The 21,323-nt window shown below is 46.7% G+C and overlaps 1 protein-coding gene across 3 annotated transcripts in view; it reads right to left on the reverse strand.

The window, feature by feature from the left end:
• PDE10A (phosphodiesterase 10A) overlaps window positions 1-21,323 on the reverse strand; it is a 370,690-nt gene that overhangs the window by 22,754 nt on the left and 326,613 nt on the right. For all 3 annotated transcript variants that reach the window (XM_075411748.1, XM_075411757.1, XM_075411765.1), the window contains 8 exons: window positions 18,334-18,392; window positions 15,729-15,780; window positions 11,529-11,671; window positions 9,018-9,110; window positions 8,189-8,375; window positions 6,666-6,808; window positions 4,515-4,598; window positions 1,924-2,074 (listed from right to left, as the gene is read on the reverse strand). In XM_075411748.1, the coding sequence (XP_075267863.1) occupies window positions 1,924-2,074; window positions 4,515-4,598; window positions 6,666-6,808; window positions 8,189-8,375; window positions 9,018-9,110; window positions 11,529-11,671; window positions 15,729-15,780; window positions 18,334-18,392 (912 nt within the window). The remainder of the gene's footprint in view (window positions 1-1,923; window positions 2,075-4,514; window positions 4,599-6,665; window positions 6,809-8,188; window positions 8,376-9,017; window positions 9,111-11,528; window positions 11,672-15,728; window positions 15,781-18,333; window positions 18,393-21,323) is intronic.

Here is a 21,323-nt window from a genome sequence, read left to right on the forward strand (position 1 = left end):
TCTCTTCGTCTCTGTATCAGAGCCCCCTTCACGGCATTTCATACTCATCTTCCCATCTCTAAGCCTGTCGAGGTTCATGTCATCCTCCCTCACCTGAGAACAGCCCATCCCATCATCATCTACAAAGGTGACGAGGGGACTGGAGCATCTCTCCTACGAGGAGAGGCTGAGGGAGCTGGGCTTGTTCAGCCTGAAGAAGAGAAGGCTGAGAGGGGACCTTAGAAATGCCTCTAAATATCTGCAGGGTGGGGGTCAGGAGGACGGGGCCAGACCCTTTCCAGTGGTGCCCAGCGACATGACAAGGGGCAAGGGGCACAAACTGAAGCCCAGGAAGTTCCAGCTGAACCCGAGGAAGAACTTCTTCCCTCTGAGGGTGACGGAGCACTGGAACAGGCTGCCCAGGGAGGCTGTGGAGTCTCCTTCTCTGGAGATATTCAAGCCCCGCCTGGACGCGGTGCTGTGCAGCCTGCTGTGGGTGACCCTGCTTGGGCAGGGGGTTGGGCTGGGTGACCCACAGAGGTCCCTGCCAACCCCTGCCAGGCTGGGGCTCTGGGATCCCAGTTCCCAAACTGCCCTTCAGCGATTTCCTACATTTCTGTTGGATTCATCTGGCAGGGAACGGAGCCTTTCCACCTCTCTCCACAGCTGCCGCCTCTGCTCTCCCTGTCTTTCCTTCTCTGCATCCCCGAAAAGATGGGGGTTACTACTTGGTTAGTACCGAATGCTACCAGAGCTTTAAACACTCCCTGAGGCTGCAATCCACAGCTTTCTCTTGTTCAAGGAATACTGATTTTTTCAAACTTGTACAGCTTTGCCAGCTTTCAGTATATGCCTGGCAAATGCCACTTTCCTATTTCAGTGTCAATTTTCAAGTCCCTGCTGTACAGCAGGATACACCAGACCTTTCCAAATGAAAGATCACCACATTTTATTTTACTCTCATGTTTTGAACAAAAACTTGATTTCTCCTAGCACGTTTCTTCCAAAGAGCCCAACAACTTCGGCTGAAATTTCCCCAAACAAATCAGCTTAAGGAAGCTACAGAGCTGGGGAAACGACAGCCCAGATGACTGGTATGGGGCAAAGTCGTACACCACTGAAAACAGGTTCTCCCAGTCCGAAGTTTCAGGTAGTGTTAATAACAGACAGTGTTCCCAGTTGCACCTACCATAATTCAAAAAAAAACCCCAAGTGACAGTTCTTCATAGTATATTAACATTTCACCATACTAGACCTCCCATTTTATTCTTATAACTTTTCCAGTTGGTGATCCATTCAAAGCTTTTTTTTTTTCCATTCCATTCCATTCCATTCCATTCCATTCCATTCCATTGATCCATTCAAGCTAATTTTTTTCAACACTATGCATTTATCTTTAAAATATGTACATGTGTGCTAAGGAAAACTGTTGTACAATAAAAGTTTATCGGTGAATTAGCGCATTTGAACAACTGTTTTCCTTCCATCCTGTCTGCTCTTCTCCTTTACTCACACGTCCCCCATCCCTGCAACACCAAGCCCTTCCCCCTTGTCCTCCTACTCGGGGTCTCCCAGACCTCGCAGGGTTCAAGCTCCAGGGTGTTTCCCTCCCCGCAGCACAGATCTGACAGTTAGTTAAATAATTACAATAAAGACTGAGGTTGTGAGTGGGCAGGGAGAACCTCCAAATGTGGACATGGACTTATAAGACATCTGCTACTGCTTCTTCAGCGGGCAGACCTGAAAAATGTGAAGGAAACACTAGGATTAGGAATTGGAATAATTCTCCTTCCTCAAGCCTTCTCCTCACACCCGTTCCTCTGCAGGGACCTTCACCTACACTCTGCCCAAGCTGAGAGCAAAACTCTGGCCTGGAAAATGTACTTCTACGATGGGTGGATACCTCTGGTGAGGTCTAATCACCGATGCAGTCAGCTGACATACCTCTAGGTCAGTGAACAGCCCCTGGTTGTTCTGAAGTATGGCATACATGCAGTGCGCAACGGTAACGGCGTGCTTCCAGTTGTGGTAGGGCACACGGCGATAATTCTTCTTTACAGACATAGTAAATCGGCACAGCTTTTCAAGTTCAAAACTGGAAAGAAATTCGTTTGGTCAGAGACAAGGAATAAGAACAGGAGAAATAACCAGCAGAGGAGAAAAGCCACTCTTTGATCTCCTCTTCTTGCTGGGACTGACTCTCCTTGCGGAAGCCTCAATGATGACAGGAGTCACTCCAGTTTCGGCAAGGACAGAGGAGCACGGGTACCTGACAATGCTCTGAGTTTGATCTGTAAAGTTCTGGAACGTCAGGCAAGCTACCCGGCTCGGGCAACTCAACTGGGCCACCTTCCCTGCTCCCAGGAGCTGGAAGCGTGGCTTCTTTGAATCGCTATCTACTCAACGTGCCAAATGGTGAAACTCTGCATCTAATGGACAATCTGAAAACATCATTGGTGATCAAAACAGAAAATTAGGGGGTCTTAAGCAACTGACATAGAAGAAATCATCTTGTTTAAATTAAAATTTCCGTCAAACGCCAAATGTACAAACTGTTTGGCATATTGTGTTTCAAAAAAGCTTAGCGTTTCTTTTTTAATTCTAGAGAGTTAAGTCAGACAGCTCTAGCACAACTGTTGAAAACTGCCATTTAAAATACCACATCGTTCTTCAGAATATCATGACAGTCACTTCCATCTACAACTAATATCAACTCAATGGTTACTACGGGATAGTACAGTTGTAGCCAAAGGGAAAACCATCATCAATGATACCCCAACGCAGACTACTATTACTTCCTCCCCTGCTGTATTTTGTACACTTGGTTAAAGCATTAAAAGGTTATTTCTGCATGAGAGCACAGAGCATGTAGTGAGTATCATAGATTTCTCTCTAAAACACTCCCTGGACAGGACAGTTCTTCATTACATTGGGACTGGAACATCTCCCCTACGAGGAGAGGTTGAGGGAACTGGGCTTGTTCAGCCTGAAGAAGAGAAGGCTGCGAGGGGACCTTATAAATGCCTACAAATATCTGAAGGGTGGGTGTCAGGAGGATGGGGCCAAGCTCTTTTCAGTGGTGCCCAGCGACAGGACAAGGGGCAATGGGCACAAACTGAGGCACAGGAAGTTCCGTCTGAACATGAGGAAGAACTTCTTCCCTCTGAGGGTGACGGAGCACTGGAACAGGCTGCCCGGGGAGGCTGTGGAGTCTCCTTCTCTGGAGATATTCAAGCCCCGCCTGGACAAGGTCCTGTGCAGCCTGCTGTAGGTGACCCTGCTTCGGCAGGAGGGTTGGACTAGATGACCCACAGAGGTCCCTTCCAACCCCTACTATTCTGTGATTCTGTGATTCTGTGATTCTGTGATTCTGTGATACATAGGTGTATACTTAAAGGCACAAACTTACTCCTCAGTATATTAAAAATAAAATTTTAGTCTTAAAATTGCTGTACTTGTTTCAGAGGGTTGGTGAGCTTTGTTCTTTCAGAATTTAAATACACGCCCAGGCCCAACAGCCTGCTTTTCACATGCTTTTCTTACTTTTGTTTCTTTAACATTATATGTGAAAGCTAATGCTCATTTGAAACACGGCGAGCAGATATCAATTCTCTGACATCAGAGTTACACCTTGAAAGAGACAGACTGGGAGACAGGTGGGGAAAAGAACCAGACTTTGCTGGAAATCTGAACCCCGGTCCTGCACCCACAGCCATTCATTCTGGAACCAAGCACCGAGGGGTGGGGAACTGTATTCAGGACAGTCCCCCGCGTCGCGGTGCTGCGGAAGATGTGACAAAGCCGCTCGGGTTTGACCGCGCGCTTGGCGGGCACAGAGATTAATCCGGTCACGAAGATGAACCAGCCAGCAGGACACGTTTCCCAAATGCGGCTCCTTTGGGCAGGGAGATACTTTCCCTTTCAGCTGCCCATCTGTAGAGAACTTCTACAGTTTGGGGCAGCTCCCTTCTTTCAGCACGGGGACACCCTTAGCCAAGAGACTGCTGATGTTAGTGATGACAATGGACACCCAGAGAAAGGACAATAAATGAAACGTTTCATCTGAAATTCATTCATTTCCATAATTAATGCACAATGATGCCGATAATTGATTTATTTAGCAATATAAGATCTAACCTTGGGTTATTTTAACCATATACTGTATTAATTTCAGCAACTATATATTTGAAAAATAAATACTCATGGATTTTCTCTCCTTTTTGGCAACAGTGCCTTTAATATCTTCACCATCTTCTGTCTGAAAAGCAGTCTCCTCTCAGAACCAAGCAATACTTCTACGTATTGGAAGGACAACTCTTTGGATGATATCATGAGTTCTTTTATCTGGCTGTTCTCAGATTTTATGAATTGAAGACCAAGAAGCTGGGACGAGAAATCCAGCCTGTGTAGACCAGACATAGTAAATAAAGCCCAAAGAAAGTAAGACCTTGAATTAGAAACTAACGACCTCAAACTTTCCTAATAAACAAACACATAAATAATAGCATTAAAGCAATACATCATGCACTTCCTACCAGGCTGTCCCACAGGACTGGTGAACCATGTAGACAAAAATGGCAGGCCAGACATCCTCGTACGGACTGATATCAAAGTGGTATCTACGAAGAAAGTTTCAGCTTAGTAAGGACAAACACCTTTTAATTTTTACTACAAGCAGGCTGAAATGACGAGGTAATGCATAGCCAACAGCACTCCCCTGAATATACACAGAAACCTGTGCAGGCTGTATTTTCCAGCAATGTCAGTGAATATATTTCCACTAAGGTCGATGGAACTACGCTCATATAATCGTAGAATCATTCAGGTTGGAAAAGTGCCTTCAGATCACCGAGTCCGAACATTAGCCTTTGGCTTTGCTTAGTTAATAGAAACACAAATTTTTATTTAAGAATCCATTGCTTAAGTAATGCACAAAAATCTCCGTTCTACAGGGACAATGAGAGTTTTACAGGCACTCCTAAAATACCCCACACTTTCCTCCCACGAATTGTGAAGAAGGTGTCTCTAATAACATATTTACTGGCTTTTTTCAATAATTTCTGTCATGAATTCTGTAAAACTTGCTTTAATTTTGATTAAATCAACTTTTCCTGGCGTCTTTGCAAGCAGAAGTCATTTTTTGACCGCCCCCGCTGAGCGTGCGCTTGCTGCTCTGCTCACTCGCAGCGCCCGACAGGAGCGAGCCAGCTCTGGCGATGGGGTTTACAAAGACAACTTGGGTTGTCTGGCTCCGTTTCACAGAGTTCTGATTTCATCCATCTGGTCACTACAGCGGAATTTATGGTTCTGGGCCAGAAAAAGTGACAAAAGATTTACAGGAGTCCTGGTGTTCACCTTGAATGGGGACTGACTGATTAAGCACAGAGGTACATCTTCAGCACCCAGCAGACCCCTGAGAGCTGAAAGTAACTGAATTATTTCAGAGAAGGCCTGTCATGAAGGTTGGAAAAGACCTCTAAGATCATCAAGTCCAGCCGCCAACCCAACACCCCCATGCCTGCTAAACCAAATGAACTGGTGAACATGCTACCATTCTGGGTAGGCATTATTTTACCTCTTTGACAGGTAAGTTTTCTTCACAGGTCATTAAGTATAACCACATATAAGAAAAACAGAGACAACCCCCCTATGATTTTGGGACAGTTCAATAATAGAAGTGTTTCCTACAAAACCCTCCACTACACCGAACGGAAAAAAGAAATCATCTTTGTGGGACTGAGTGCACCCTCAGCGAGTTTGCTGATGACACCAAGCTGTGTGGTGTGGTTGACACGCTGGAGGGAAGGGATGCCATCCAGAGGGACCTGGACAGGCTGGAGAGGTGGGCCTGCGTGAACCGCATGAAGTTCGACAAGGCCAAGTGCAGGGTCCTGCACGTGGGTCGGGGCAATCCCAAACACAAGTACAGGCTGAGTGGAGAGTGGCTCGAGAGCAGCCCTGAGGAGAAGGACTTGGGGGTACTGGTGGATGAGAAGCTCAACATGAGCCGGCAATGTGCGCTGGCAGCCCAGAAAGCCACCCGTACCCTGGACTCATCCAGAGCAGCCTGGCCAGCAGGGCGAGGGAGGGGATTCTGCCCCTTGACTCCGCTCTCGTCAGACCCCACCTGGAGTCCTGCGTCCAGCTCTGGAGCCCCCAGCATAGGAAGGACATGGATGTGTTGGAGTGGGGCCAGAGCAGGGCCACGAAGATGACCACAGGGCTGGAGCACCTCTCCTATGAGGACAGGCTGAGGGAGCTGGGGCTGCTCAGCCTGGAGAAGAGAAGGCTCCGGGGGGACCTTAGAGCAGCTGCCAGTGCCTGGAGGGGCCGACAGGAAGGATGGAGAGGGGCTTTTCACAAGGGGGTGGAGTGATAGAACAAGGGGGAACGGCTCTAAACTGAAAGAGGGCAGATTTAGATGAGATGTTAGGCAGAAATTCTTCCCCATGAGGGTGGTGAGGCCCTGGCCCAGGTTGCCCAGAGAAGCTGTGGCTGCCCCCTCCCTGGCAGGGTTCAAGGCCAGGTTGGATGGAGCTCTGAGCACCCTGGGCTGGTGGAAGATGGCAGGGAGGTTGGAACCAGATGAGCTTTATGGTCCCTTCCAACCCAAACCATTCTGTGATTCGATGATTTTCCCAGACTGATACAAGACGCAACCATCGCTACCTGAGAAAAACACTTACAGTTCAATTTCTTTATAAATATGCGGAGGCAGCGTACAGTGCATGAGGTTCTGCCACTCTTCTGCTGTACAAACACTGTGGTAGGACAGCTTCTCCATCGTCACACGGTAAATACACTCTGAATGGCGAATTCTGTGGTACATCTGAAGAAGGGACGTCAGTCATTAGTGCGACATTTTAATAAAGGAAAATCCATTTCTTTCCTGTATTCAAGGGCTTATTCTTATAAAAAACACGTGCAAAAACGTTAGTGCTTTTGGCTGCTCAACGTCAAACGTTTTAAAAGTGACAGATTATATGAAACTCCGTACTTCTGGAAAACTGAGCCTTCCTTCACATCATCCAGCATCTACTCAGTCGGGAAAGCATCTCGGGCTCGGCCGATTTTTCAGTGCCTCTGAGCTCTCCCAAGAAAAAGAATCCAAGTTCAGGACTTGGAAAGAGCGCTCAGTCCCTTGCGATACGCTAAGAGAAAGAAAACTGACAACGGGGCATGAGTCGCCCTTTGTGCCCTGCATGAATCCAGCTATTGCCTGGTCCAAAGAACTGCTACCTATGCACAGTGAAGTACAGGAGATGTTTATCCTATCTACATTACCATGCAATAACTGAAAAAAGAGCACAGAGAATTACTGAGAGGTCCACACAGCTCCTGCCGATGTGGCACGGGTTGTGAAGAAGCGACGACACACCAGTTTTACTCGTGAAGATCACCCTCCGGAGCAGGATGCCCCGCAGGGTGACATTCACCGGCTAAACGGGCCTTTCGCCTCGCCTCGAGGCATCTGGAACCAGTTCCAGTAACTGCCAGTATGGCTGGCGGTCCCAGTATGCCGACAGCAGGGCGCTGGTGCGACGGCGTGGTGTGAACGGCAGGCTTTGCTGGCGTGGCATCGTGCCTCACCTCCCATGAACACAACACGTCCTCTGCGCTGCATTTTCACTGCATTTCATGCGTTTTTATACTCCTGTAGTAATGCTCATTGAATTGCTTACACTTTCTACAGGAACAGTAATTTTTGTGATGATAAAGGGTTTGAAAACAAAAGTAGCTATTCACCCTTTTCTAGAAGCAGGGATAATTATGAATATATAGCACAGCATATAAATGTATAAATTAATATCTTTGAATATTAAGCAAACAGAGTCAAGAGAAGCCGGACTGAAGAGAATACGTAACATCTCCAGCCCCCAGTTCAATTGGTAAAACACACGATCTAAATTTATAAAAGTAAATAAGAATCACATTTGTCATGGAAAAGAGAAGGCAGAGAGATATCGTTCACATCTCAGACCTCGCTCTCTCGGTTTAGCTACAATTATTTCAGAAGGCGTTAAATGAATCCCTATCGTCCTCTTAAAATACAATTATTCAGCAAAAAATGCAATTATTCCCCTTTCCTCGTCAACGCAACGAGAAAGACTGATGTCTCACTTAAAAAACTGGAACATCAAAATCCTGAAGGGGGATCTAAGCCTTCCCACTCTAACCAACAGCTTACAAAACCGTACGTAACACTTACGTTAGCACAGTGTAAGGCTAAAGCGCAAAAGACCGCAAACATTTTGAAGTTGTTCTCGTCGGTTTTCGAGAAGGCACTTCCACTGATCTTGTTCACCATCTGCACGACGCCGATCACGCTGCCCCGGCTCACGATAGGCATGCACAGGATGTTCCTGGTCGTGTAGCCCGTGTAGAGGTCGACTTCTCTGGGGAGCCAGAAAAGAGAAAGGAAAAAAGGAAAATAATTAATGTTATTAACTAATATCTGTTCCTTGATTCTCAGAAATGCTGATGTGCAATGTACTGAATAGTTTTAAAGTAGATGGAATTAGTAATTCGTACCTGCAAGAAGTTCACCTCCAAAGCTCTCACATATTTCCATCTACTCTGTCATATTTAGGGTGAACTTTTCAATTCTTTAATCTCCATTTGCAAGATAAAGAATTAATGCTTCCTCCAGCGTGCAGTCAGCTTATTCATAAAATTAGAGAATCCATTCGGGTACTGAGGCACTTTTTTGGTAGGGAGCTTTTCCTCTCCCCTGAAACTAATCAGATTGCAGGCAGGCTGATCAAGAAAATCAGCAACAGCCTGTCTAACTGGGCGCTGCTCTGTAACAGGAAAAACCACTAAATTTCTCTCCATTATATTTATATATGATAAGAACAATACTTTTTATTTGTATCAAAAAAAATCGCCTATGCCTAAAGCATTTAATAGATATCCATAGGTTGCCTACTCATCAGAGGCTCACAGCTACATGAATGCATTCTAATATGAAATTTAAGTAGTAAATTGAAGTAACAGGTTGGGTGAGCTACCTTCCCCTCCCACGAATAACCTCCTACCTGTTAAAGCGTGGATCTGCATAGGCGTCAGGGATGTTGAGGACTTCTCCTGTTCTCGCCACTTGACCAGCTATTCCTTTTTCTATAGAAAATCTGCAGAAAATAAAAAGGAGTGTTAGCCCCAATATGAGCCACCTGCAGAAACATTTTTCCAGTGGAGTCTGTCCTGGGCACGGTAATGGATATTTGTTCCCAACCAGCGTCATTTCGATGCTTTTAGGAGAAAAATCTTACAAGACAACGACTGGTAATTATAAAGTAAAAAAGCACACACTAATAGATGCATTCTGGAAACATTTTACATAATATAACTACATAGTTTAATACAAAAGATGCCATAATATGACCACTTTAGCGACAAATATTCAAAGACTTCAACAACCCTGGGCGTGATGCCTAATAAACACGACATTTGTACAGAACCTGAGACGTGTCTCCCTTTACAAGCTACTGATTTTATCACCGCTTTTACACACTCCTCGTCTCTTTAGACACATGACAGGCAATACAGAGCTCGTTTCTTCAGGGAGGGCAGGCAGATTTGGTAAAATAAAGTTTGGAAAAAGACCAGTGGAAATGTCAAAGCTACACATGACGTGCGCTGGCCACGTGCCGTTCAGCACAGCTGGCTTGTTCCACCTCGCGACACGCAAACACCGCTGTGGTGTGAACCACATCCTTCATCGCCACAAGGAAGAGAAAGACAACAAAGACATTCTGGAGCTGAATCAGGAAAATCTACAAGTCTGTCTCACGAGGAAATAATTCTCAGTTCTGTGACATAAAACTGTTACGACACACAAGCCCAAAAGAACTTGTGGAGAAAAGTAAGTAGAGAGTCCAGCACAGGGCTACGAGGATGATGAGGGGACTGGAGCATCTCTCCTACGAGGAGAGGCTGAGGGAGCTGGGCTTGTTCAGCCTGGAGAAGAGAAGGCTGAGAGGGGACCTTAGAAATGCCTACAAATATCTGCAGGGTGGGTGTCAGGAGGACGGGGCCAGACTCTTTTCAGTGGTGCCCAGTGACAGGACAAGGCGCAACGGGCACAAACTGAAGCAGAGGAAACTCCAGCTGAACAGGAGGAAGAACTTCTTCACTCTGAGGGTGATGGAGCACTGGAACAGGCTGCCCAGAGGGGCTGTGGAGTCTCCTTCTCTGGAGATATTCCAGACCCGCCTGGACGCGGTGCTGTGCAGCCTGCTCTGGGTGACCCTGCTTGGGCAGGGGGTTGGGCTGGGTGACCCCCAGAGGTCCCTTCCAGCCCCGACCAGTCTGTGATTCTGTGATTCTCTTTTAGCACACAGCCCCCGTGAAATGGCTCACACCCTTGCACACAAGAGTCAACATTTCGATAATTTCCGTGCAGAAAAGATATAAAGATATAAGCAAGAAAAGCAATTATCAAGAAGGAGTATGAAAGCGTATGTTAAAGCAGGCCACCTTCTTTAATCGACACCACCTCCTTGCTTGTCAGTATGTAAATTGCCCCAATTTTGACTCCTTCCATTCTCACTCACACAATGTAGTAAGTGGGAGAAGTTTGTTTTAAGAAGTCTCAGTGACGACATGAATCACATCTCATATTGGCCCTGAACTTTAAAAGTATAAGGAGGAAATGAAAATTCTGAGAAAATCTACGCTGAGCATTTTAACACAATTTTAATGCAGGATGGTTTAGTCATCCACTTCTTTCTTTTTACAAAGTTGCAGGTTTAAAACCTGAGTGTCTTTGAAAATCTCCATCTGTATGTATTAAGGATTCATAATTTTTGAAGAGTGAGAAATGTTATATTTAATTTGATGGTTTGCCTCTTTCATTAAAAAAACACGTGTAAGAATTACACACTTGTGATATGGAGCAGAAATAAACATCAATTTTAGGCAGAGAATCCTACGTATTCATTACAAGCCCAGAAACAGTTTTCATATTCACCACTTCAAGCATACTTCAGAATCACAATTATTGAAAAGTTTGATAAAACTTTCAATTCCCATGAGAAAAAGTAAAACTGCGTTACTGGACTTGAAACCTTCCAAACAACGACCAGTCCGTACCAGACTCTCCACGTGCCTAGTCCGTCCGTAAGAAGCACAAACGGTGACTTCCTTGCTCTGGATGTGCTTGAATTGCACAAATTTCAATTCCTCCTGGGAACTCTCTTGGGAACAAAAGTCCCATACTGGGAGACTACGGATTAGGTGCACCTTTACCTGCACCTTTACCTACCTCAGAACACCTCTGTTTTTTCCCCAACATGATTTCCAAAAGGACCGCCTCCGGAAGACGGCATTTCCAGGAGTGACGTTATAGCTTCAGAGACGTTGTTTCGATGGCACTGCAATGTCATTCCCAGAAGTACTACCTTCTGGAGGCGGGTCCTGGTGGGAATGATATCACAGTATGACAAGTATTGTCAGGGTACCTGCAGATAGGCACAGAGACTGGGTAATCAAAAGCCTGCACAGCCGTAGTTATAACGGAACTTCATTCCTCTGCTAGCTACTCTTACCTGATTTCTTTGGTCTTCTTGAAGACAGGTTTCCCATCGTTTTCTTCTCCAATATCAAAAAGGTCTGAATACAGCTCCTTATTTTTGTGGTCAACCTGGAAGAGTGCACACCTATCTGCATTCACCAGGTTTTTTGCATATATCTATAGACAAAAAACAAAACTAGAGTTAATGATCACAAGTTAGACGATCTTCAGTCATTTATCTGATAACAACGTAAGCCCCTAGCAGATAAAAGTTTTGAGAAATCATCCAGTATGAAAATCTGTTTGAAGGAGCATCCACCATCACAGCAATCTTTTTGGATACAATACAAAACAAAAGTGTGTCTTTTATTCAGTATTTTGTTGTAAATTTGGGCGTTCTTCTCTGAGAAATGTAGAAATACCTTTAGAGGCTTGAATGTTTGCTAAGAGAAAAAAAGGCTTTCCTATTACGCTGGTTTTCAAATGTAAGGAATGTTTTTCAAAATTGTACTTTTCTTTCCCCTATGTTTAGATATTATTCACCTTTACTTGATTTTAAATAGATAGAATCTAACGAGACCTAAGAGCATTTCTGGGTTTTTGTCTCTATCTTCAGTGCAAATATATTGGTATCGAATACCCAGCAAAGACAGACATGACAGAGAGGCTCGTGGTTGTTTCTAAAAAAGATAAATGTGCCTGTAACACATAAAAACGAACAAACGGGCGAGATCAGAAGCATCATTATGGTACAGGAAAAGGCTGCTCCTTCCTGACGTGAGGGACGGTTCTTGAACAACAGCTGTGACTCGGTGGTTCTACATGAGCCAACTAAAGCCCACAAGGCACCACCCACAGTCAAGGAAGCACCACAGTAACACACTTGCACTTTCTCTGTCACACCTCGAACCAGCCAGTTTTATCTCAGCAAAGCTTACTGTCAGAACAGAACCCTGTCCCGGGAACATGGCAGCTCTTCACTGAAATGCTCCTCAGACATACAACGGACCTTCTGCGAACGAGAGTGAAACAGAGCCGAACAAGGATCACTGCGTTGACCTCAGAGGCCATACAGCCAGGTTCAAGAACCTGCTCCATCCAACTCAGATACGTCTCCTATATTTCTTATCTGCTCAGAACGTATAGTAACTGCGTGGTAGAGCACGATCTGAGGTGGATCTCGCTCAGCTCTTTTAAATTCAGCCACAGAAAGACGCTGACTGCATCTTGGAGTGCAATGCATGCAGGTGGCACGTCGAAAGAATTCTCAAGACTTCCATCTGAATGAGTTAACCTCCCCTCTCCCTTCTCTCATCTTTCAAAAACAAAAACAAAACCCTAAAATATTTCATTTCGTATTAATGCAAATAGACAAATGTTAGACCTTGGCAGAAAAAAATCTATGAGACGACAATCGTTAGCTGGGAGACTCGAGTCCCATGTCGTATGCGCTGTGCAACGGGAACTGCACAGAAACCATCCAGCCCAGCTCCAAACTTGAGGGCCCTCCCATGCCGACTGAGGCTGCGGCTGGAAGGATTCTGCCGCTGTCTACTCCGTTTGCTCCAGCAGAGCAGCAGCGAGTCAGGGAGTCTGCAAGCTACCAGCTCACTCCTGTGAAATACTTCCCACTTTGAGCATTAACAAGTTTGAAGGTCTCAACCACTCACACTCATAGTCCTTTGCTCAAATTAGAATGAATATACACAGTGCTAAAAAGGACAAGGAGCCCAGCAAATGCAGCTATTCAGAACCTGCATCAGATTTCTTTATAAAATCAACTGCACAGTGATGATCTTATACAATTTAACGTTTGTGTTCTAGTCCATATGACTCAAGAACTTCACTTGGTCACGATTGACGCTTTTCAAAAATGACTGCTTAAACACTACCAATTGAGAGAAATAGTTAATGGGATGAGGAAGTCTTACTTCTCTAAAGCCACAGTTCCAGTCCAGGCCACTGGCTGAAGGGTAATATCAGCACAAAAGCTATGTTTTACACCGTCAACAGGGAGGCCAGGGACCACCTCTTGGGTAGGTTGCTTGTAATTACTCAAGCATATTGGTAAGAAAATTTGCAAGGCAAGAAAGCTAATGGTCTCCTGGGGTGCATTAAGAGGAGTGTGGGCAGCAGGTCGAGGGAGGTTCTCCTCCCCCTCTACACTGCCCTGGGGAGGCCCCATCTGCAGTACTGTGTCCAGTTCTGGGCTCCCCAGTTCAAGAAAGATGAGTTGCTACTGGAGAGAGTCCAGCGGAGGGCTACGAGGATGATGAGGGGACTGGAGCATCTCTCCTATGAGGAGAGGCTGAGGGAGCTGGGCTTGTTCAGCCTGGAGAAGAGAAGGCTGAGAGGGGACCTCCGAAATGCCTCTAAATATCTGCAGGGTGGGTGTCAGGAGGACAGGGCCAGACTCTTTTCAGTGGTGCCCAGTGACAGGACAAGGGGCAAGGGGCACAAACTGAAGCAGAGGAAGTTCCAGCTGAACAGGAGGAAGAACTTCTTCCCTCTGAGGGTGACGGAGTCCTGGCCCAGGCTGCCCAGGGAGGCTGTGGAGTCTCCTTCTCTGGAGATATTCCAGCCCCGCCTGGACGCGGTGCTGTGCAGCCTGCTCTGGGTGACCCTGCTTGGGCAGGGGGTTGGGCTGGGTGACCCACAGAGGGCCCTGCCAACCCCTGCCAGGCTGGGGCTCTGTGATTTTAATGAAAATAAAAATTAAAGGAATGCTAAAATCCCCGTACCTTTTTCTTTATTATTAGAGGAACAAATCAAACTGGCATGGACAAGTGCAGTCACCAAAGGGTGAAGCAGTGAGGTGAAACTGAGTTCCACTCTTTTCTCACTGTGAGGCACGGTATAAGCCACATAATGATGAAATCGTACTCTCACAAAATGGCAATAAATGTGCAAACACGTAATGCACTTCATCGGCCCAAGGAACAGCCAACTGCTACAGCTTACAAAGGAAGCTGAGTACGAAACATCTACGCAGGTTAAAATGCAGAATTACGATGCAGCCAAGTGTTCGAAAAGAAAATGAAAGAGTAAGCGTATTTTACTGCCAATTGTGTTTTCCACCAGACCTCTATTCATAGGGAAGAACGGGGAAGAATATCAATATTTGTTCTCAATGCCATATGTTATATTACACCAATTCTTTTCAATGTTCAGCTATTTTTAGGCAGTTCATTTAAATTGGAAAAGTCAATGTTCAGATATATGTCCTACGTGCAGAATTCTTGACTGTGTACTAACTGGAGTAAGACAGACACCACAGAGTATTTTCCATTAGTAATTCAAGTTTCTAAATAAAACCACGTTAATATTATTTGCATTCTAAGTGCGTGGTCTTTAAAGAGTCTAGCTAAGAATATCACTTGGAAGGTTGGAGCAACTATCGGAGTACTGTTAGAGGGTAATTTTCTGAACACACAAGTTGAAATGTGCTATGTGTCACTGACCTGATTAAGGAGAAATTCATTCAGGAGAAAGAACTGCAATATGCAATGACTGTGCTAAAGCTAAAAAGAATAATTCATATATCAAACACTCAATGTGCTACGAACAGCCTGTCCACATGTATCTGTAAACACCATTCAGGAAACAATTCTGAATTCAAAATTGATTCAGAAAATTATAAAATACCGTTCAGAAACAGATTAATTAATTGATTAGTTATTTCAGTGGACTTGGCTTTAGTGGCTGTTGTAAAACATTGACACTGACACTCTAATTAAGGGTGTAAGTACTTCTGCAAAGCGAAAGGGATGTCATGTCTTGCACACCTCATTCAGGAAATGGAACAGATACTCTAGGAGTAATGTTTAACCTCTAGTCCTTCCTACAGACAACAACTTCTTCAGGAGTGTTTTGTGGCACGTAGTAAATTGAATGTAGGAAAAAGGAATCAATACAACAAGGTGCAATAAAGAGAAGAACAGATGCCTTTCTGTCACAATTCTCAAAATCAATAGTAAAACACAACAGTAACGATTTAGTTCAGAGACGGTCACATTTCACCACTTGCGAAAGCTGCGAAACAAAGTCGATGCAGCAATGAAAACATCAAGAGGACCTTTGCCACCTCCCTCCACACAGAGATGCCCATCCTGTGTGTGTCACGCGTCCACCGTAAGCAGCTCACACATTCCAACGAGGTAATGCCTGACTTCAAGGCAAGGGGAACGAAGGACTTTAATAACTAAGAAACTTAGAAGTGAAAAAGACAACTTACCATTATATGTTCAAGTAGAGAATCTATTGCAACTATATTATCAAAATAGGTTCTGCAGAGAAAGAGAAGTCAGTAAACATTGGCGTTCAGTCAGACACCTCCCCAGCTGCTCTCACGGGCTCTTGCTCCGCAACCGCCCAAGTAGGTGAGGACAAACCTCTGCCCCCTGAAAAGCACTGAGTGGCTTGCTGCAGCACAAGGGAATTCAGAACTGGTCTCAGCTCTGTTCCTTTAAGCCACTATTCTATAATGACAGAATTGTAGCATATTCTCTATATAATACATCGAATTTTCTCTGCAGAAAAAGAAAAGAGTAGCAAACGTTGCCTACCGGGGACTGAATAGGTCCCTGCTGAGCAACGCCAACAAGGCATCAAAATGCTTTGGCACCCTTTACACACTGACAATTTTAAAAGGAGGAGTAAAAAAAGAAAAGCAATCCAAAAGATTAAAAAAATTTTTTTTTTCCGTTGCTGATCTATATTATCTATGTGCTTTCAAAATACCTCATTAGGTTTGTGCATAGGGGACTACGTACTGAGTACTAACGAAAACTATGTATTGTAGATAAATTCTCGCCATGTTATCCAACGTTTAATGCTATTTAAAAGGCAACAATTTATAAAACTCTTAATGAGCCTCCTCCATCAGCCCAGGTGTAGCACGTTGAAGACCCATCTTGTGACTTAGCAACACAGGCATCTCGCTTTCACAGAAAAGCTGTAACTGTCCAAGGACAGGCAAGAACACGGAAAGATGAAGGTCAAACTTCTCAGCAGAAGAAGTCTAAATCTCCCACACGCCAAGTCTTAACAACCCTGGGATTGCAATGCTCCCCGCCATCGTCCCACGGGCTGGAACATCCACCCAGCTCAGCCCTGCCGGGGTCTCCAGGGAAGGCAACGCGCAATGTGCCGGGCTCACGCCGTCCGGGCCCCGCCGTGCCCTTCCTCGGCTGCCGGGGACACGGCGGGCTGGCCGTCTCCTCTCTGAACTGGAAACCCTCTCGCCGTGTAAGAAAAGGTACTGGCCATACCCAAGAGGAAACTATTTATTTTCTTGCTGGTGCAAGCCTTTACCTACATGAAGTTCGTAAAGTTCTTATGAAATGATACCCCGATTTTGTGGCTCAAAACATAGTGTTTCTTTTTTGTTAAAACTAAACAACTCTAGCAATTGATAATGCTGTACGAGAGGTATTTTCTTACAGAAATACGTCACATATTTGCAGCATTTAGTGTAATTTTTATCTTAAAAATTTAAAATAAGTGCAAAGTTCTTTAAAACAACCTCAGTACTATGTACCAAGAGTAAATTGCCAGTGAATAAATTTGGGCAGATTAATCCAGAGTTCTGTGGTAAACCAGCTCAGTACAGATGTTACCCACATTAAAGCACTCTGGAAAGCACCATAATGGTGCGAGACACGGCAGCAAGCGGGGAGCTCCGGCAAGCGAGCCGTGAGAGTGCCCTTTCGGAGACACACTGTGAACCTAAGCTGAGATTAAAAAAAAAAAGGCCATCCCTGAGGAAAAAAGCTAGGAAAAACATCTGGACGCAACCATCCTGCCCTCCTTGCAAGAGGCAGACCCCTCCCTGCGGTGCGTGACTCCCCATTCCAGCTGGGCTGACTCGGTTGCCTGCATTCCCCGGCGATGGCAGAGGAATCTGGGACGTCCTCTTATCTCCTCAGTCTGAGAATGGTTCATCAAAACCCACGGAAGCGTTTGTAGCAGCAAACATCCAGGACATCTCGCTTTTCCACAGTACCATCAGCCCTTTGTGATGCACTTGGAAATTCGCCAACCAAGTAGGCTGACAAAACACCGTTAAGCACCTCAGACTGCGATTTATCAAAAGTACAGCTCTGGCTTGTCTTTTAATTTATTGGCTATCTCTATTAATTAAAGATGCTAATAGCAGCAACAAAGAAAAAGGGATAGAGGAAGAACGGATCACCTGAGGCACTAAATTGGCTTTGCAAGTCTAAGCCCAAGCTGTCGTACTCTGTTTCCAATTTAATCTTGCGTTTATTGCGACAAGAAGTTAAAGAAAACCTAGCACGTGCAGTCACAGTCTTTGAAAATGAAAACAGAGCCTCCAGAAATGCAAGGGAAGAACAGTCACGTGGCAGCCCTGGGTCTTCAAGGACGGATCCCTGAAGTGCGGATACTCCTGCACGCGTGTATATGTACGCGTCAGAAAAACGGAGGGAGGGCGGGAGCTGAAGCGAGCTAACTAACTTTTCACAAAGTCCTTTTGAACCTTCTAAAACTGCCCATGAAATGAGACAGCAAGCCTACCTGTCAGCTCTCAACAGAGGGCCGTGCTTAACCCTGACAGAAGAGGGGAAAAATAGGCAAAAAACCCACGCAAAAGACCACGAGAGTAACCAAACTCTCTAAGGTTGGAGGTCACGTTTTCTTCTGCGCCACCACCCAAAGAGGGCTTTACCAGGTATACCCCAGTGCCACCCCCCCCACCCGCTCTCGTGCCTGGGCTGGAGTTTGCCCCCCACCAAGGTGGGCCTCGGCACCCACGCGTGAGCGATGGCGTAAAGCACAGCAAAATAAACTGGTGAGATTACAGCACGAGTCACACTTACTTGGAGACATCGAGCAAGAAGTCATTCAGTTCGGTCTGCTTGGCAAGGCCCCGGCACACCTGGAAGCACAGATCGCGTTACCATCCGCTCCAGAAGAACACCAAAACCCGAGTCACGCAGTCTACCTGCTTAATTCGTATGAAAAAATTACTGCTACGACCACAGAGAGATGTTTCAGCACCGCGTCACATCAAACGCTGGCTTTGTGTGCTAGGCTTCACCCTTAGCTACCCCGCTGCGGAGCTGCAGCCGTCCCACCCTGCTGAAGGCTCTCCAGAAGGTGTTGGCTGTAGCACTTGTCCAGGCTGCCTTGACGCTGCTGCCGAGCGCGGTTATAGAATCACAGAATGGTTTGGGTTGGAAGGGACCTTCAAGATCATCTGGGTCAGAACCACAGAATGGTTTGAAGAGGAACAAAGTCAGCGGGGAGGTTGCTGAGGAAAAGAATCATAGAACAGTAAGGGCTGGAAGGGACCTTAAAGCTCACCTGGTTCCAACCCCCCTGCCATGAGCAGGGACATCTTCCACCAGCCCAGGGTGCTCAGAGCTCCATCCAACCTGGCCTTGACCCCTGCCAGGGAGGGGGCAGCCACAGCTTCTCTGGGCAGCCTGGGCCAGTGTTTCACCGCCCTCATGGGGAAGAATTTCTCCCTAATATCTCATCTAAATCTGCCCTCTTGTAGTTTACAGCCGTTCCCCCTTGTCCTGTCACTGCACCCCCTTGTGAAAAGCCCCTCTCCATCCTTCCTGTAGCCCCTCCAGGCACTGGCAGCTGCTATCAGTGCAACGACACCTCCTTCCCCAGACCCTCAGCTCTCCCGAGAACGCCCAGCACTGCGTTTGCGTGCTTCCTCACCACGCTCTGACCACTTCTTTCCAGGCTGCAAAGCAGCACCTAGACACAACCGCAGGCTGACATCAGGCCAGCTGAAGGAAGCTAAGCAGCAGACGGTATCTGCTTAACTGTGGGAGAAATCAGCATGAACATGATCACAAAATATAATATGCTATAGGTATGTATAACGTATATTACATTTTAGAAGCCAAGTGTTCGACGAAGCAAAGCTTTGAGCTGTATTTTTACTTCACCTAAGCGCGTACTCGATATCTCACACCCGCATATTACTAGAGTGAGCACTGAGGGCAAAAAAAGAAAGCAAGCCTCTACTGTTTGTACCTTTTACACAATAAAATATCACTCAGAGCCAGTAGTATCTTTCCCCTGGGCAATGCGCATTGAAATGAATACGCAAATGTGACAAACTACATCCACGAGCCCTACTCTTGGACATAAGTGGGTCCCCAGGCACAACTTCACAGAATCACAGAATGTTCGGGGTTGGAAGGGACCTCTGTGGGTCATCTAGTCCAACCCTCCCACCAAAGCAGGGTCACCTACAGGGGACCTTGTCCAGGCAGGTGCCAATTTCTTGGCACACCCTCCTTGAGCCTGGCAGGTACGGCCCAACACCGGCCCAAAACTCTCGCATCCCTCTCCGGCAAAACCTCGGCGAGGGCAAACCTTCTGCTCAGCGGAGGGAGAGGAACGGAAGGGACCAACGGATGGGCTTCAACTCAGCTGTCCATGGCCTGTTTTGTTGGCTGTGAAAGACTTCTCGGTTAAAGAGGGAGTCGGTAAAAAGTGAAGCTGCAACTGCACACAACTGCAGTGCTACCAGCGTGCAATGGTCTGTGCTAATTGTGTCTAATTGTGCCAGCCAGGGCCAAGGAGCATCCGAAACACAGCCGACGACTTCCAGCGCTGAGGTGGTGAATCTCAGAGCTTACGAAAGCAAAGCAGCAGCTCTGCGCGAGTCTTCTGCTGAGCGTCTGAAAGACACCTTGGAAAAAGGAATGTCAGGAACTTCTTCACGCTGCCATTCAGCGTGACCTGGACAGGCTGGAGAGTTGGGCAGAGAGGAACCTGATGAGGTTCAACAAGGGCAAGGGCAGGGTTCTGCACCTGGGGAGGAACAACCAGGGGCACCAGTACAGGCTGGGGCTGAGCTGCTGGAGAGCAGCTCTGTGGAGAGGGACCTGGGTGTCCTCGTGGATGACAGGTTGACCATGAGCCAGCAGTGTGCCCTGGCTGCCAAGAAGGCCAATGGGATCCTGGGGTGCATTAGGAGGAGTGTGGGCAGCAGGTCGAGGGAGGTTCTCCTTCCCCTCTACACTGCCCTGGTGAGGCCCCAGCTGGAGAGTTGTGTCCAGTGCTGGGCTCCCCAGTTCAAGAAAGATGAGGAGCTACTGGAGAGAGTCCAGTGGAGGGCTACGAGGATGGTGAGGGGACTGGAGCATCTCTCCTATGAGGAGAGGCTGAGGGAGCTGGGCTTGTTCAGCCTGGAGAAGAGAAGGCTGAGAGGGCACCTAAAATATACTTACAAATATCTGCAGGGTGGGTGTCAGGAGGATGGGGCCAAGCTCTTTTCAGTGGTGCCCAGCGACAGGACAAGAGGCAATGGGCACAAACTGAAGCAGAGGAAGCTCCAGCTGAACATGAGGAAGAACTTCTTCCCTCTGAGGGTGACGGAGCCCTGGCCCAGGCTGCCCAGGGAGGCTGTGGAGTCTCCTTCTCTGGAGATATTCCAGACCCGCCTGGACAAGGTCCTCTACAGCCTACTGTAGGTGACCCTGCTTCGGCACAAGGTTGGACTAGATGACCCACAGAGGTCCCTTCCAACCCCTACCAATCACAGAATCACAGAATCACAGAATAGTAGGGGTTGGAAGGGACCTCTGTGGGTCATCTAGTCCAACCCCCCTGCCGAAGCAGGGTCACCTACAGCAGGCTGCACATTCTGTCATTCTGTGATTCTGTGATTCCCCCTGTGAGCTGGCAGAAGAACCTCTTTCAGCATCTCCTGAGAGCTGGCAAAGCACGTTTCGTTCCGGTGTTGCTGTCTTTGATTAGCTGAAGCCACAAGCCCATCAGCGAAGCTGCCGGGGGTTGCCAGCGCAGCTTGCGCTGTGTGGAGCTTCGTCAGGCCCCG

Source organism: Opisthocomus hoazin, chromosome 2, assembly GCF_030867145.1.
Source record: "Opisthocomus hoazin isolate bOpiHoa1 chromosome 2, bOpiHoa1.hap1, whole genome shotgun sequence".
Lineage (NCBI taxonomy): Eukaryota > Metazoa > Chordata > Aves > Opisthocomiformes > Opisthocomidae > Opisthocomus > Opisthocomus hoazin.